This window comes from Astatotilapia calliptera, chromosome 4 (genome assembly GCF_900246225.1).
Source record: "Astatotilapia calliptera chromosome 4, fAstCal1.2, whole genome shotgun sequence".
Taxonomy (NCBI): Eukaryota; Metazoa; Chordata; class Actinopteri; order Cichliformes; family Cichlidae; genus Astatotilapia; species Astatotilapia calliptera.
Window position 1 is genome coordinate 15,378,890 of NC_039305.1, and position 14,626 is coordinate 15,393,515.

A 14,626-nucleotide genomic window follows, 5' to 3' on the forward strand; every position below is an offset into this window, starting at 1 on the left:
CTGGTTTATTATTTTGGAAGTGAAATCTATTGTTCACATTTATTTTCTCATTTATTTAATTTGATTTAAATCTTTTAAAAACGGTTTTAGAGGGCAATGCAAATATTTGGTCACTCCAGATGTTTGATTCCTGCATCCTTGCATCCAGATTTTATTCTGCGGTAGAGTCACAGAGTGATATCATCAGTCACAAAGTGTCTTGATTCATGTGCAGTCTTCAGGTAGGGAAATCCCAAAAAGGAATCCAAGTGAAGAAGACCCTTGGATGAGTGACGCTGCAACGTTTCTCCCACTGAAAACGATGAACAGAATCCACTTTTTGGGGCCATCAGTCATTTCTTTTCTCCAAAACAAATGAAAGTGCAGGGTGGGGAAGAGCTAAAGTTTCATTTTACAGAGTAAGGAGTGTATTTAAAAAAAAAAAAAATTAAATTCATTTTGTATTATTTTGTCACTGTTATAATTATTAATATTTTATTTTTTAATGCACTCCCTCACACGACAAAGCCTTCAGTATGGGACTAGGTTACCTTTATTGTAGATTATACTGTTTTTAATTTTCTTTGCTCCGTTGCTCTTGCTAGCCACCTAGAGCTGCAATACCTGAGGCCACCACTAGGGAGCAGCGTTAACATCGAGAACCCTTTCTGAGTTTCTGTGAAGAGGAAGAAGGAGGAGGAGGGACGAGAAGAAAGGAGATGTGCGTTTTTAAATGGGTGTGTTGTTTCCGTGGACGTGTTTTAAGCAGCCACGAGACATTCGTGATTTCTCTCTCATGTTGTGAGCTGCCGAGACTCCGTTTAAGGTTTGTACCTCACAGCAGAACTTGTGTTATATGTTTTAAAAAGTGTGTAATGAAAGTTACTTTCGTCCAGTGAACGGCAACAGAAGTTCACAACAGTTGTTAGCTTTATCCCAGATTTTGTTTCTGAGCTAGTTTTTATTGTTACTGGGGCTGAACTGAGGATGTGTTGAGCCGTTGGAGTAACTTTTAAATAGGAAGCTAAGTGTTGGGATTTAAGCAGCCAGATTGACTGTGTGTGCTTTTCCTCCTTCTCAGTCACTTCAGACCTGTGTGAAGATGCAGAGCAGCAGCAGTGAGAGTGGGGCTGACTTTGAGCAGCTGAAGAAAAGATGGACGGCCTTGGTGAAACACTTTAAAGATGACCCCAGGGTAAGCCAAAACTTCACACCTCCACTTGTCAAAGTCTTTTATGTTTTCACTAATTTGTGTGCATCAGCTGATGGTTTGTCTTGCAGCTGCAATGAAACCTGATCTCTTACAGGTAGCACGGTTGCTGAATACGAGACTTGGGCGGTACCTCAGCAGCCACTCGTTTGTAGCTCTCACAGCTCTGATGTTCTGCGCTATGGCTGCAGTGCCTGTTGGACTCTTTGTCACTTTTGCTGTTGTGACCATGATGATATCTGCAGTGGGTTTTGTTTTCTGTGAGGGTAGGTGTGCTCACCCTTGCGCTATAGCATTTTATGACACCGCACCACCTGGTAGTCACAAACCTGTCACCTGTGTTTGCTCTCTCAGCATTCCTGTTGTTTGTCGGAGGGTTGGCTCTGCTCTGGGTGCTCTCTGGTATCGCCCTCTTCGCCATCGTGGCCTCGGCCGTCGTCAATGTTTTGCATGTCACCACTTTCAGCCTGTTGAACCGTTATTACCCACATCTGACAAAGGTAACGTACTGACAATTAAGCATGAGTTTAGTTGCCTTGTTTGGAACAAAGTTTGTGTTGTAAATTAAAGTGGATCTATTATACTCATTTTAAGTTCAATGTTATTATTCATGAGCTCTACTAAAGTAGCTCTGACGTTCATCAGACCTTCATTCACTGTCTGAAACAACCTTTTAGCTCCCTTAAAGACATCTCTCTTCTGATTGGCTGCCTGAGAGATGAGCTACTGGCTCACAGGTGTTGCTTGCAGATAACTTTTGACTTATTAAATATGAACTGTATACATTCAGTCGTCACTTTATTAGGTACATTTCTTCAGCTTCTTGATAATGGACCAAAATCTGAGGAATATTTCCACCACCTCGTTGAATCTGTGCCATGAAGAATTAAGGCAGCTCTGAAGGCAAGCAGGGGTCCAACCCTGCGCTAGTAATATGTAACAGAAAATAAGGAGCATAAGGAACATGGCAGGTCCTTTTTAGACATAAACAGGCATACATTTTCATATCATCGGGTAATGTTAAAAAGTTTGTAGCTTGCATTGGAAACGTTTGTTTTCTTAGTGGATGTAATCAGTTTTTCTCTTCGATAACAGAAAGGTGTAATCGAGGGCGAGAAGACAGAGTGTGAAACTTCAACAGAGAAGGATTCGAAGGCCAACTAGTTTTTCTTCTTCTGCCTGCCTGAAGTTTTGAGTCAGCCCTGCTGAATCCAGGAGGTTGCGATGCAGTGATACAGACTCCTGAACGTGCACTATGGTGTTTTGTTTGAAATCTGCTGTTGTAACAGATCTCATTGTTATTGTATGTCTTAAGCCTAATATTGTTATTATTTCAATAGTCTCACTGTAGTGGAGAAAGAGAGAGACCCATGGAATAGCTAATATTGAACCTACCTCATTTGCTAAGTCAAGCAGCCTTGTTTTAATCAAATGCCAAAGACGCAGGCAGCGTTCCGATCTGCAGAGTGAAGCCGATGACGAGGTGTTTTAAACGTGCACTCTTTTAATGGCCACTCCTTTGATTGTGTGAAGACTTACAGCTGTGTAGTAGTGTGCCTGTGTTATTTATCCATCCCTTATTTGTAGCGTCCAGTTTTAAAAGCTCTCAAAAAACATTCAGTGTGAGGGCTCATTGACCAGTGAGGGAGGCTTTATGTGAGGCTCATTTCAAGAACTAGAGAAAAGGGGGAACTCATGCACTTGCAGTGTTACTTTATTTCTCCCCTCCCCTCCAAAGAAAAAGGTCATGCACTACTTCATTACAGATGAACATTTTGTTAGAATGGAAATGCCGATATGTTTGTGTGTTCGACTACAGTGTACAGCTACTTGATGTTAAGTGAAATGCACCAAAATGACTGTCATGTGTTTATGTTTGCTGTTACGTGTGAAGAGGAATGCTGTCTTCTGTCCAAACAGGGGTGAAAATATTCTGATGGGTCGCTCCAAAAAATAAAGAATGGTGACAAATGTTGTGTAGAACATGCAGTTGTAGTTATTTACTGTACACAGCTGTTTATTGGTGTGATATCAATCATAATGAGGCCAAACTCCATGTACTGAGAAGATGTTTATCCATACTGCATATTGTGCATCAGACTGCATCATGACTGAACACAGATTAAACATTGTTGGGGTAAACTGAACCCAGTGCACGCTGTATGGTATGTTTCACTATTCTATCAACATTTCTGTACTTTATTTCTCTTATTATCAAAAACCATCTGGTCTTCGCTTCATCCAAGTCACATCTGGGGTTTATCTGGCTTTAGCTGGAGTAAGTGAACTCTTGTCGAATTTAGCGATAATGATGTTCATTAGTTGTTTGATCCCTGGTTTGTTTCTGGGAAAAGACATGAATGCAGCCTCGGGAGGGGTCACGAGCCTGCGTAAATGGGAGGTTTGCGTCAGGAAGGGCATCTTGTGTAAAATCTGTGCCAAATCAAGTGTGGATTCATTTTGTCCGCCCTCAGGGCAAGGGAGTAGCTCAAACTATGTTAGTGTTTCTCCAGTGTTTTCTATGAAAGCTGAAGTGATAGAGGCGTTTTGGACCATTCCTCCCTGGGCTGTATCACATTTGATGATACAGCCACTCAGGTATAACTGCTGGAAATGGTGTCTGCTACTTGCAAAGGCTATGTTATAGACAGAAGTAGAAATTAAAAGGAGGGAAGCAGCATGGTTTACACCAACTCTATGGATGCTTCAACCACCGAAAAAAATTCTCAAAATATCTTACTTTCAATACAATAAACTGAAGATTTTGAATTATTGGCGGCAAAAAAAAATCTTTTTCCAGTGGCAGAAACAAGCTCCCACACCAACCTTCTTTCAGTACAAACAGCATAGAAAGGGCTCTGGTACATTGCAACCATGCTTCCAGTACCATCTCCAAAACCTGGAAAACCTGCTCCCGAGTTGTTCTTGGAAGAGTTACTGGGACAAGGATGAGAAAGTCCAGGCTGAGGCTGAACACACCACGTGTACTCGACAGTATCTTCAATTCGAATATATGAAAAGTAAGAGTGAGTGATACGGAAATCCTGACAAATCCCATTTTGTTTAAACTGTATATGCTGGAATTTTATTGCAAGTAAATGCTGCTTTACTTTCCCTCACATGCTCTATTTTGGTTGGTTGTTTTTTAAGCAATTCTATTCACTCTGTAGCAAGTATATGAATTACTTTGTGTAGTAGCCCTAATTTTGACTGGGTTGGTGTTTGGAACATGGCTAAACAATCATCAACTACCTTCATTTTTATACACAGGACATATGTGACTCCACAAAGACTTAAAGCTGGCCCAAATTGTACCCTTTGCATCTTAGATTCCTGGAGTGTCCCTGTTTCTTTTTTAAATGACTTAATAAATTAAAAAATTAATAAATTAAAACTACATGAGGCTCAGAAACACTTGATGGTTGACAGTCACAAGCCAGAAACTTCTGTTGCTCATCTTGAACTGTCCACAGCCAAAGGTGTGGAGGATCTTAAGTCTTTATTTTTATCTCATTTATCGCATGTTCTCCTTAAATTGCTTAAATTGCTGGCTGTCTGAGTGGTGTCCCAGAAACGATGTGGGCTTCATAGCTAATTGGCAAACCTTCTGGAGGAAACCTGGACTTGTTAGGAGAGACGGCATCCATCCCACTTTGGATGGAGCAGCTCTCATTTCTAGAAATATGGACAAATTTATTAAACCCCCCAAAATATGACTATCCAGAGTTGGGACCAGGAAGCAGAGTTGCAGTCTTACACGCCTCTCTGCAGCTTCTCTCCTCCTGCTACCACCCCAAAAACCCATCTCCATAGAGACTGTGTCAGCTCCCAAACAGACAAAAAACAAACTAAAAACCAGCAACAAACAACTTAAACATAAACAATTACAAAGAAAGAACAATAAAGTATCCATATCTGAACCAAAGAGTAAAACAGTGAAATGTGGATTATTAAATATTAGTCTCTCTCCTCCAAGTCTCTGTTAGTACATGACTTAATAATTGATCAACAAATTGATTTACTCTGCCTTACAGAAACCTGGTTGCAGCAGGATGATTATGTTAGTTTAAATGAATCAACACCCCCGAGTCATTCTAACTACCAGAAATCTCGAAGCACAGGCCGAGGGGGCGGTGTGGCAGCAATTTTTCACACCAGCCTATTAATTAATGAAAGACCAAGACAGACTTTTAATTCATTTGAAAGCCTGATGCTTAACATTGTCCACCCCAGCTGTGAAACTCAGAAACCAGTCTTACTTGTTATCATCTATCGTCCACCTGGGCCTTACACAGAGTTTCTGTCTGATTTCTCAGACTTTATATCTAATTTAGTTCTGAGCTCAGATAAAATAATTATTGTGGGTGATTTTAACATCCATGTAGATGCTAAAAATGACAGCCTCAACATGGCATTTAATCTGTTATTAGACTCAATTGGTTTCACTCAAAATGTAAAAGAACCCACCCACCACTTTAATCACACTCTAGATCTTGTTTTAACATATGGCATAGAAACTGAACATTTAACAGTGTTTCCTGAAAACTCTCTCCTGTCTGATCATTTCCTGATAACATTGACATTTACAATAATTGATTACACAGCAGTGGAGAGTAGACTTTATCACAGTAGATGTCTTTCTGAAAGCGCTGTAACTAAGTTTAAGAATATAATCCACCCACTGTTATCATCTTCAATGCCCTGTACCAACACAGAGCAGAGCAGCTATCTGAACGCTACCCCAACAGAGGTCGATTATCTTGTTAATAATTTCACCTCCTCACTACGTACGACTCTGGATACTGTAGCTCCTGTGAAAACTAAGGTCTCTAATCAGAAGTACCTGACTCTGTGGTATAATTCTCAAACACGTACCCTAAAGCAGATGACTCGTAAGCTGGAGAGGAAATGGCGTGTCACAAATTTAGAGGATCATCATTTAGCCTGGAGAAATAGTTTGCTGCTTTATAAGAAAGCCCTCCGCAAAGCCAGAACATCTTACTATTCATCACTGATTGACGAAAATAAGAACAACCCCAGGTTTCTCTTCAGCTCTGTAGCCAGGGTGACAAAAAGTCAGAGCTCTTTTGAGCCAACCATCCCTTTAACGTTAACTAGTAATGACTTCATGAACTTCTTCACAAATAAAATTTTTATCATTAGAGAAAAAATTACCAATAATCATCCCACAGATGTAACATTATCTACAGCTACTCTTAGTACCATTGATGTTAAGTTAGACTCTTTTTCTCTAATTGATCTTTCTGAGTTAACTTCAATAATTACTTCCTCCAAACCATCAACGTGTCTTTTAGACCCCATTCCTACAAAACTGCTCAAAGAAGTCCTGCCATTAATTAATTCTTCGATCTTAAATATGATCAACCTATCTCTAATAATTGGCTATGTACCACAGGCCTTCAAGCTGGCTGTAGTTAAACCTTTACTCAAAAAGCCATCTCTAGACCCAGCAGTCTTAGCTAATTATAGGCCAATCTCCAACCTTCCTTTCATATCAAAAATCCTTGAAAGAGTAGTTGTCAAACAGCTAACAGATCATCTGCAGAGGAATGGTTTATTTGAAGAGTTTCAGTCAGGTTTCAGAGCTCATCACAGCACAGAAACAGCTTTAGTGAAGGTTACAAATGATCTTCTTATGGCCTCTGACAGTGGACTCATCTCTGTGCTTGTCCTGCTAGACCTCAGTGCAGCATTCGATACTGTCGACCATAATATTCTATTAGAGCGATTAGAACATGCTGTAGGTATTACAAGTACTGCGCTGCAGTGGTTTGTATCATATCTATATAATAGACTCCAGTTTGTGCATGTAAATGGAGAGTCCTCTTCACACACTGAGGTTAATTATGGAGTTCCACAGGGTTCAGTGCTAGGACCAATTCTGTTTACATTATACATGCTTCCCTTAGGCAGCATCATTAGAAGACATAGCATACATTTTCACTGCTATGCAGATGACACCCAGCTCTATCTGTCCATGAAGCCAGATAACACACACCAATTAGTTAAACTGCAGGAATGTCTTAAAGACATAAAGACCTGGATGGCCGCTAACTTTCTGCTTCTTAATTCAGATCAAACTGAGGTTATTGTACTCGGCCCTGAAAAGCCTAGAAATATGGTATCTAACCAGATTCTTACTCTGGATGGCATTACCTTGGCCTCCAGTAACGCTGTGAGGAACCTTGGAGTCATTTTTGACCAGGACATGTATTTCAATGCACATATTAAACAAATATGTAAGACTGCTTTCTTCCATTTGTGCAACATCTCTAAAATTAGAAATATCCTGTCTCAGAGTGACGCTGAAAAACTAGTTCATGCATTTATTACTTCCAGGCTGGACTACTGTAATTCATTATTATCAGGAAGTCATAAAAACTCACTGAAAAGCCTTCAGCTAATCCAAAATGCTGCAGCAAGAGTACTGACAGGGACTAGAAAGAGAGAGCATATTTCTCCTATTTTGGTTTCCCTTCATTGGCTTCCTGTTAAATCCAGAATTGAATTCAAAATCCTGCTCCTCACATACAAGGTCTTAAATAATCAGGCCCCATCTTATCTTAATGACCTTGTAGTACCATATCACCCTATTAGAGCACTTCGCTCTCGCTCTGCAGGCCTACTTGTTGTTCCTAGAGTTTTTAAAAGTAGAATGGGAGGGAGAGCCTTCAGTTTTCAGGCCCCTCTTCTGTGGAACCAGCTTCCAGTTTGGATTCGGGAGACAGACACTATCTCTACTTTTAAGATTAGGCTTAAAACTTTCCTTTTTGCTAAAGCATATAGTTAGGGCTGGACCAGGTGACCCTGAATCCTCCCTTAGTTATGCTGCAATAGACATAGGCTGCCGGGGGATTCCCATGATGCATTGAGTTTTTCCTTTCCAGTCACCTTTCTCACTCACTATGTGTTAATAGACCTCTCTGCATTGAATCATATCTGTTATTAACCTCTGTCTCTCTTCCACAGTATGTCTTTTATCCTGTCTTCCTTCTCTCACCCAAACCGGTCGCAGCAGATGGCCGCCCCTCCCTGAGCCTGGTTCTGCCGGAGGTTTCTTCCTGTTAAAAGGGAGTTTTTCCTTCCCACTGTCGCCAAAGTGCTTGCTCATAGGGGGTCATATGATTGTTGGGTTTTTCTCTGTATCTATGAAGTGCCTTGAGGCGACTTATGTTGTGATTTGGCGCTATATAAATAAAATTGAATTGAATCTCTGGCAGTTCATCTACCTTTCTTCCTTCATTTCTTTCCTCTTGCCTCCTTCGGGACCTATTTTTTTTTTCTTTCTCTGGTCATCATTCGTACCTTTGCAGATTATATATTTAACAAAAGACATTACAATTCTGATTGGAAAAAGGAAAAATAAAAATCACTCACACACACTAGATATGATTCTCATAAAATCTTTAATGGAGGTGATAACATGCAAAAAAAAAAAAAGAAGAATAAAATGAATTATTTAGGAACGCTACTATAAAAAGAAACGAGAGGCCTTTTTAGCAATGCACCCGTTGGTGACCATTGCACCTTCTTAATAACTGAGCCATACAGGTAACAACTGAGATGTGACAATGTGCTGGAGGATAAACAGGGAAGCATTCCCAGTGTGGGAAAAGTGGCTGTTAGTTTTGTCCCCATTCCCAACATTTCAGGATCCATGTAACTGGCGCGTCGCCACCGGAAGGCATTCATGAGTTTGTTGCCGGGGTGCAGTGAGAGTTTGTGCTCTGTCGGCATCTAGAAATGTGATGCAGCATTTATTCAAGACTGTGTGAAGCTACATAACAAAGAACAGTGAGCAGAAGAAAAACCGTTACCAAGCATCCTTATTCGAGACAGCCACCATTGGGAAAATACTGATACCTGCCATGAAATGATTGCTGGCATTAAAGTCATTCATTTCATGGGTTACTTCTTGAATTTAAGATCAAACCATTAATTCTGTTAAAATGTTCATTTAGAAAGCCATGTTTTACAAAATAATGAGCATGCTGGTGCGAAATTATGTTGACCTCTTTAAACATTACAGAAAAAAAAAACTTGATACATGTATTAGAGGATATGCATACCTTAAAAAAATGCAAAAGTAAAAAGAATTAAAAAAAAAAAAAAATACTATGAGAAACTGTGAGAACTTTATCAGGCACTCTGATACATCACTCTTTATCTCACGCTTTAATAAGACTGTACATTTTGTGCATTTCATTACCAAGTCAAACAAGGTACTTATCAAAGTCGACCACCATGGATGATGTTTTTCTTTAAAAAAATAATAAAAAATAATAAAAAATTTAAAAAAAAAAAAAGGAAAAAAAAGAAAATTTAAAAAAAAAACTTAAAAAAAAAAAAGAAAAAAAAAAAGCGCATACACCTCACATGTAGCGGAAAAACGCACAAAAACAAAAAACCAAATCCTTTTCTCCTATTTGAACAGCAATGAAAAAAAGCTTAAGGCAAGATGCTGAACACAAAAATCCAATAGTTGATCTGGACTGATCTTTGTTCAGCTCTGGTGTTTGTTGGCATTTACCAGTTCCATCAGTAATCATCAAGAAGACTAGTGTTTTTTCCCCCCGATAGTTGGCTCTCTGTCTCAGGCGTCTTTTACTACAGGTCATGAGAATCCATGACTTCCTCTCCACACCTCCTGAGTCTGCTCGGAGTCGCCGTCTCCTTCCATGCTTTTTTACGCTGGCAGGCTCAGCTTCTTGCCTTTCAACACTGAGGGATATAAAGTTAGACAGTCATCAGGTGAGAGCCATCTTTATTCCTGCAGCCACACGTTATTTATTCCACTATGCACTGACACTACACATGTAAGATCACTTAAAAGTGGACCATTCCTCAGTCTGTGTTCCCTCTTTGTGGCTCAAAGGCTTTGGGAAAGCTGTCTTTTAAAGATGAACCGATCACTAATGCTACAAATTAAACATTAATTTTAAAAGGAATCATTTTCATTTCCAGCAACTCTCTCTTTTGCATTCAAACAGTGTGACGTTACCTGATACAAGCTTTCATGTTAAAAAGGTTAATTGATCATTAGAAAAATCCTTTAAACAGCAAACAGAAAGATGTGTGAGCCCCCATTGTGCGGGAGCAAAAGGACAAGTACATCCAAGTGTGTAGTTTTGCGCAGCCGTCACATTTGATGAATACAAGCGTGAGTTTTCAGGAAAAGCCAGAGATTTTCTGGGTGACGTCAAGCTTGTTCACAGCAGTTAAGAACGCCCTCTGGCTCTTTTGAGTTAAACTGTTCCAGGAACTATGTCCCCCGAGCAGAGAATAAAAGTTCCTCTGACGTGTTGATGAATGAAAAACACATATTTCTCTTGTTCAATCCACTTGCTAATCATTTTTTATATGGATGCCTTAAATGAGAGCCCTGGTTTATTTCTGGGAAAGGACACAAACCCAGGGGGTCACAAGCTATGGGACGAGCCTGATTAAATGAGATTGGGATTGCGTCAGGAAAGGCATCCAATGTGCCAAATCAAACATGCGGATCCATCAGCTGTGATGACCTTTTAAAAAGGTCAAAAATAAGGGAGCAACTGAAAGTTCCAGATGAGGATGATAAAAAAAATCATCCAAAGTTGCCCCAATCAACAAGCTACAACTAACAACCAACAAAATGAGATCCATTTAAAAAAGGAACTTAAAAAATATCAACTGAGTTGAGTTAAAATGTAACAAACTTACAAAAAACATCAAATTTGAGTTTTAAAGATCTCTGTAGTGACAAACGAGTGTCTCCACAGATGCAGCAGTTTTCTCTAATAACGCTGTTTAAACAGTGAATTGGTGTTAATGGCTCTGAAAGCCCTTTGACAGACTGGCGAGCTGCTCGGGCTGTATCCTGCCTTTTGATTTGTGCCAGCTGGGATTTGCTCCAGCCACCCCCATGACCCTGAATTAGATAAGCCGAAGGAAATGCATGGGTGGGTTTTCAAAGCACTATAATTTGGCTTTGTAAAATAGAAAGAATATTAAATAATAATAAAATACAAGTTCAGTTGACGCTAACAACCATCAAACCAGCTGGGAATTTCCAAATCATTGCACAACATCTCCTTTATGCCTTTCCCGGGACACTCGATTTACAGTAAGATAAGGAGGGAATTTTGTCTTAAACAGCCATAACTTTGGAGAATTTTCTTTCAGGAAACTTGCGCTGCTGAAACGTCAGATTAGCGTAGCCTGAACTCTAGGATGAGGGTTTTCCAGGGAACAAGACACTGGATGTTTACACTCATCCCTTTCATCAAATTTAAGGAATGATTTCAGGGCCAGCGAGGGCACGAAGAGCAACTACATCAACTAAAGTGTCCCCACATATTTCACGTCTATATAAATAATAACAAATTAGCCAATATCTGAATAATATCGATGCTTAAACCCACCTTTGGTGACATAAAGATAGAAGAAGTCACAGTAGAGGACAGTCTGGACCACACCAGCCACTATGGCAATCATGTCAAAGAAGCCCTCAAAGTAGAAACGCCAGATCCAGTTGAAGAGGTAAAGGGCCCGATACAGCCCCAGGCAGAACAGGTAGTGGGTGGTGATCGTCTCAGCCTCCCCGGTCTTGCTGATCATGAAGAGCTGAGGCAGAATTGCCACAGACTCCAGGTAGATGGAGAACGTCCACAGGATCTGCAGAAGACATTTACATATTCAGGAACACAATTTTACATTTACTCCCAAAATGTCTGGTTTGGAATAGATCATGTGCCTCACAATTTGACTGCGATACAGCAGTTTGAACTCACCTCCAGGGGAGAGAAGTCATGGTTAATGAGAACAGAAAGACCCCCGACAGGAACCACCAGGAACTCCACTCTGAAACTGTCGTGGTTTCCATCGTAGGTGGCCCTGAACTTCGCGTAGATTAGGTATACGGTGGCATATGCGCAACCGATGTAGATCAGCTGGTAAACAGCAAAGAACAGCCTGTCACTGGAGTGTTCTGGGAGAAATGGTGAAACCTATGTGAGGGTCAGGGCTGTGTGGTTGGCGGTGTCTTACCTTCATGCATGTGTTATACAGGGAGATGAAAGAGGTGAACAGATCCAAGTAACGTGTGGTGAACACAAGAGCAAACAGAATTTGGCTCTTTCCAGAGATGCCTTTAAGAAAAATATCAAGCAGAAACACAGTTTAGGCTGACATATACCTCAGCAGTTCACACAAAGCTTCACAAACAGCCTGGGCAAAACAAATCATGTTTTTTCTTTATTGAACAGTGACATCTGCTGGAAAAAAGATGAAACTCCGAAGTCTCAAGAGTTCAAAAAACAAGACCGTTTCTTTTCGTTTGGATTCATTTTAAAGGGTTAATGGAATAATGAGTGATGTCAGCCTGTCCTGATTTGCCCATAGGACAGTTTTTCCCACGTATTCCAAATACATGGAGATTAGATTTATTTATTTTTTTTAAGTGGCTGTGAATTGTTCATATCTGTGAGCATGAGTAAAACTGTTATCAGACTTCATGTCCTGTCCAAAGTGTACCCTGCATCTTCCCATGATACATGGTACACATGATGCAAGAACATGATGCACCACCTCAAAACCACAATCAGGTCCTAATTCTCCAGGAATCTCAACTAGTGTTTGCTCGACATTCTTCCTGATAAACATCGGGGGTTTTCAGCAAGTGCCATCTTCACTCTCTGTGGCATGTTTGAGTTTGGCGTGTTTGGTGTGTCTTTTTGGAATCGATAACAATCTTTCCTGAACAACGTCAAATGTTTTGATCCATGTTCTTTATATTCTTAACTGATATCACACTTTTTAAGGGTATTTTGGGTCGGTCATCGTGTGCCCTGATTTACTGGTGGCAGTGGTAAGAGACAGGCAACGTGGGGAAATAAATAAAAATAAATAAATAATAGGAGACACTCTTTATAAACAGACGTGTTTTTTCAACCAGTTTCTACCAAGCAGACAATATTCAAAATTATTGGTCATTAAAATCAATGACCTCAGATCAGAGGATGTTATATGTTAAGAGTGTATATTCAGAAAAAAAGCTAATTTTTTGTATGTTCATTGTATGTTGATGTCAGGCTGAGTGCATAGCCTCTCAGATTCACTTTGAGTAATCTCTTCCTCAACACAAGTTAGATTTTCCCTTGGTTTCGTTTTATTGGGGATCTCCATAAGGAGTCGTGTAAGTGACTGTTAAGACCTATACGTTTTAATAAATCAATCAATATTTTAAACTTCCAGTACCTCCAGATTTAACACAAAGCTACATATTCTTCAGGTTTTAGCTTTTCACCCAAAACGCATGCGTCAACTTTTTTAATCAATCACAAATCTTTATCGAAAGTGGGACACAAAACCGCCCCCTTCTATGACTTATCTAGGACTTTAGATAATCATAGACTGCATCACTGCTGCCTATGTTGTTAGTTATTATTATTAATGCCTAAATTTTTATGTGAGTCTATAAGCATAAAATGCATTTTTAAATAAGTAAAACTTTGTACAAACTCTTTTTAGCAGGTATCTACTTCCGTAGCGCTTTCTAGAACGCCACGTCAGAAGCCAGACCCAAAAAATCGAGCCCCTCACACTTAAACAGTCAAACTATCCGAGCAGGAGTAAATGGATGTGAGGTGGAGGGGGTGGTGCTGAAACGTAGAAGCAGAAACCGCAAAAAGTTATTCTAAATATATTTGTTAAAGGTTCCATTAATGTGCTTAATTGTCCAGTAAGCAGTAGGAACCCAACTGACCGCACTCAATCCACAGATCGGAGAACGATTAACGTACAAAAGGAATTCCTTCAAAGTCAACCGTTACTTTGATGTGTCTGCGTTATATTTTCCACCAACTTTAATATTTCACTGTCTAACTGCAGCAAACTTAGTAGTAGCTTGTGATGGAGATGCAGGCAGCACTTTTTAGCTGCCATCATCAGTTAGCCCATTCAGCAGCTATTAGCCGCTGCTTCAAATGAATGAAGAGGAAACGTTAGCATTGCTAGGTAGGTAGCTTAGAGGTTGCTGCCTTAAAAGATCAGATTTTTTTTTATCGATTAACACAAGTGAAACGGAACTAGTGACATTAGAAAACCTCACTGTAGCATTTATATTAAAGCTATATCCAGTGCTCACCTGCACACGACCTGCTTTTCCATATTTTGAGTAGCAGGATGATGATAGCAGCCAGATGAGAAAGATCTCCTGTGAGCCTGAAGATGTTCATAGCTGCAAAAAGAAAAATAACAGAGACACAGCTGAGAAGCTAACGTGGACTTTGAAACGGGTCACGCTTGATCCTGCCTGGTGTGAAAGATTCTTCTGCTCAACTTGGAGGCACAACACACCGGAATTCACGGGCTTGAAAATATGGCGAGAGTGCAGGTCGACGTGGAAGGGGGCGGGACAAAACACATAGACAGATTTGC

The 14,626-nt window shown here is 40.1% G+C and overlaps 2 protein-coding genes across 2 annotated transcripts; one reads left to right on the plus strand and one right to left on the minus strand.

Moving 5' to 3' along the window:
- Positions 1–648: 648 nt before the first annotated feature.
- LOC113020029 (promethin) lies at positions 649–3,336 on the plus strand. The gene is made up of 5 exons (XM_026163698.1): positions 649–805; positions 1,061–1,174; positions 1,287–1,455; positions 1,544–1,689; positions 2,285–3,336. Exons 2-5 carry the CDS (start codon positions 1,082–1,084, stop codon positions 2,351–2,353), a joined length of 477 nt encoding a protein of 158 aa, XP_026019483.1. The 5' UTR covers positions 649–805; positions 1,061–1,081; the 3' UTR covers positions 2,354–3,336.
- Positions 3,337–9,563: 6,227 nt separating this feature from the next.
- Positions 9,564–14,600, minus strand: LOC113020792 (ER lumen protein-retaining receptor 2). The gene is made up of 5 exons (XM_026165016.1): positions 14,334–14,600; positions 12,236–12,336; positions 11,980–12,138; positions 11,611–11,863; positions 9,564–9,931 (listed from the first exon to the last, which is right to left on the minus strand). Exons 1-5 carry the CDS (start codon positions 14,422–14,424, stop codon positions 9,897–9,899), a joined length of 639 nt encoding a protein of 212 aa, XP_026020801.1. The 5' UTR covers positions 14,425–14,600; the 3' UTR covers positions 9,564–9,896.
- Positions 14,601–14,626: the final 26 nt, after the last annotated feature.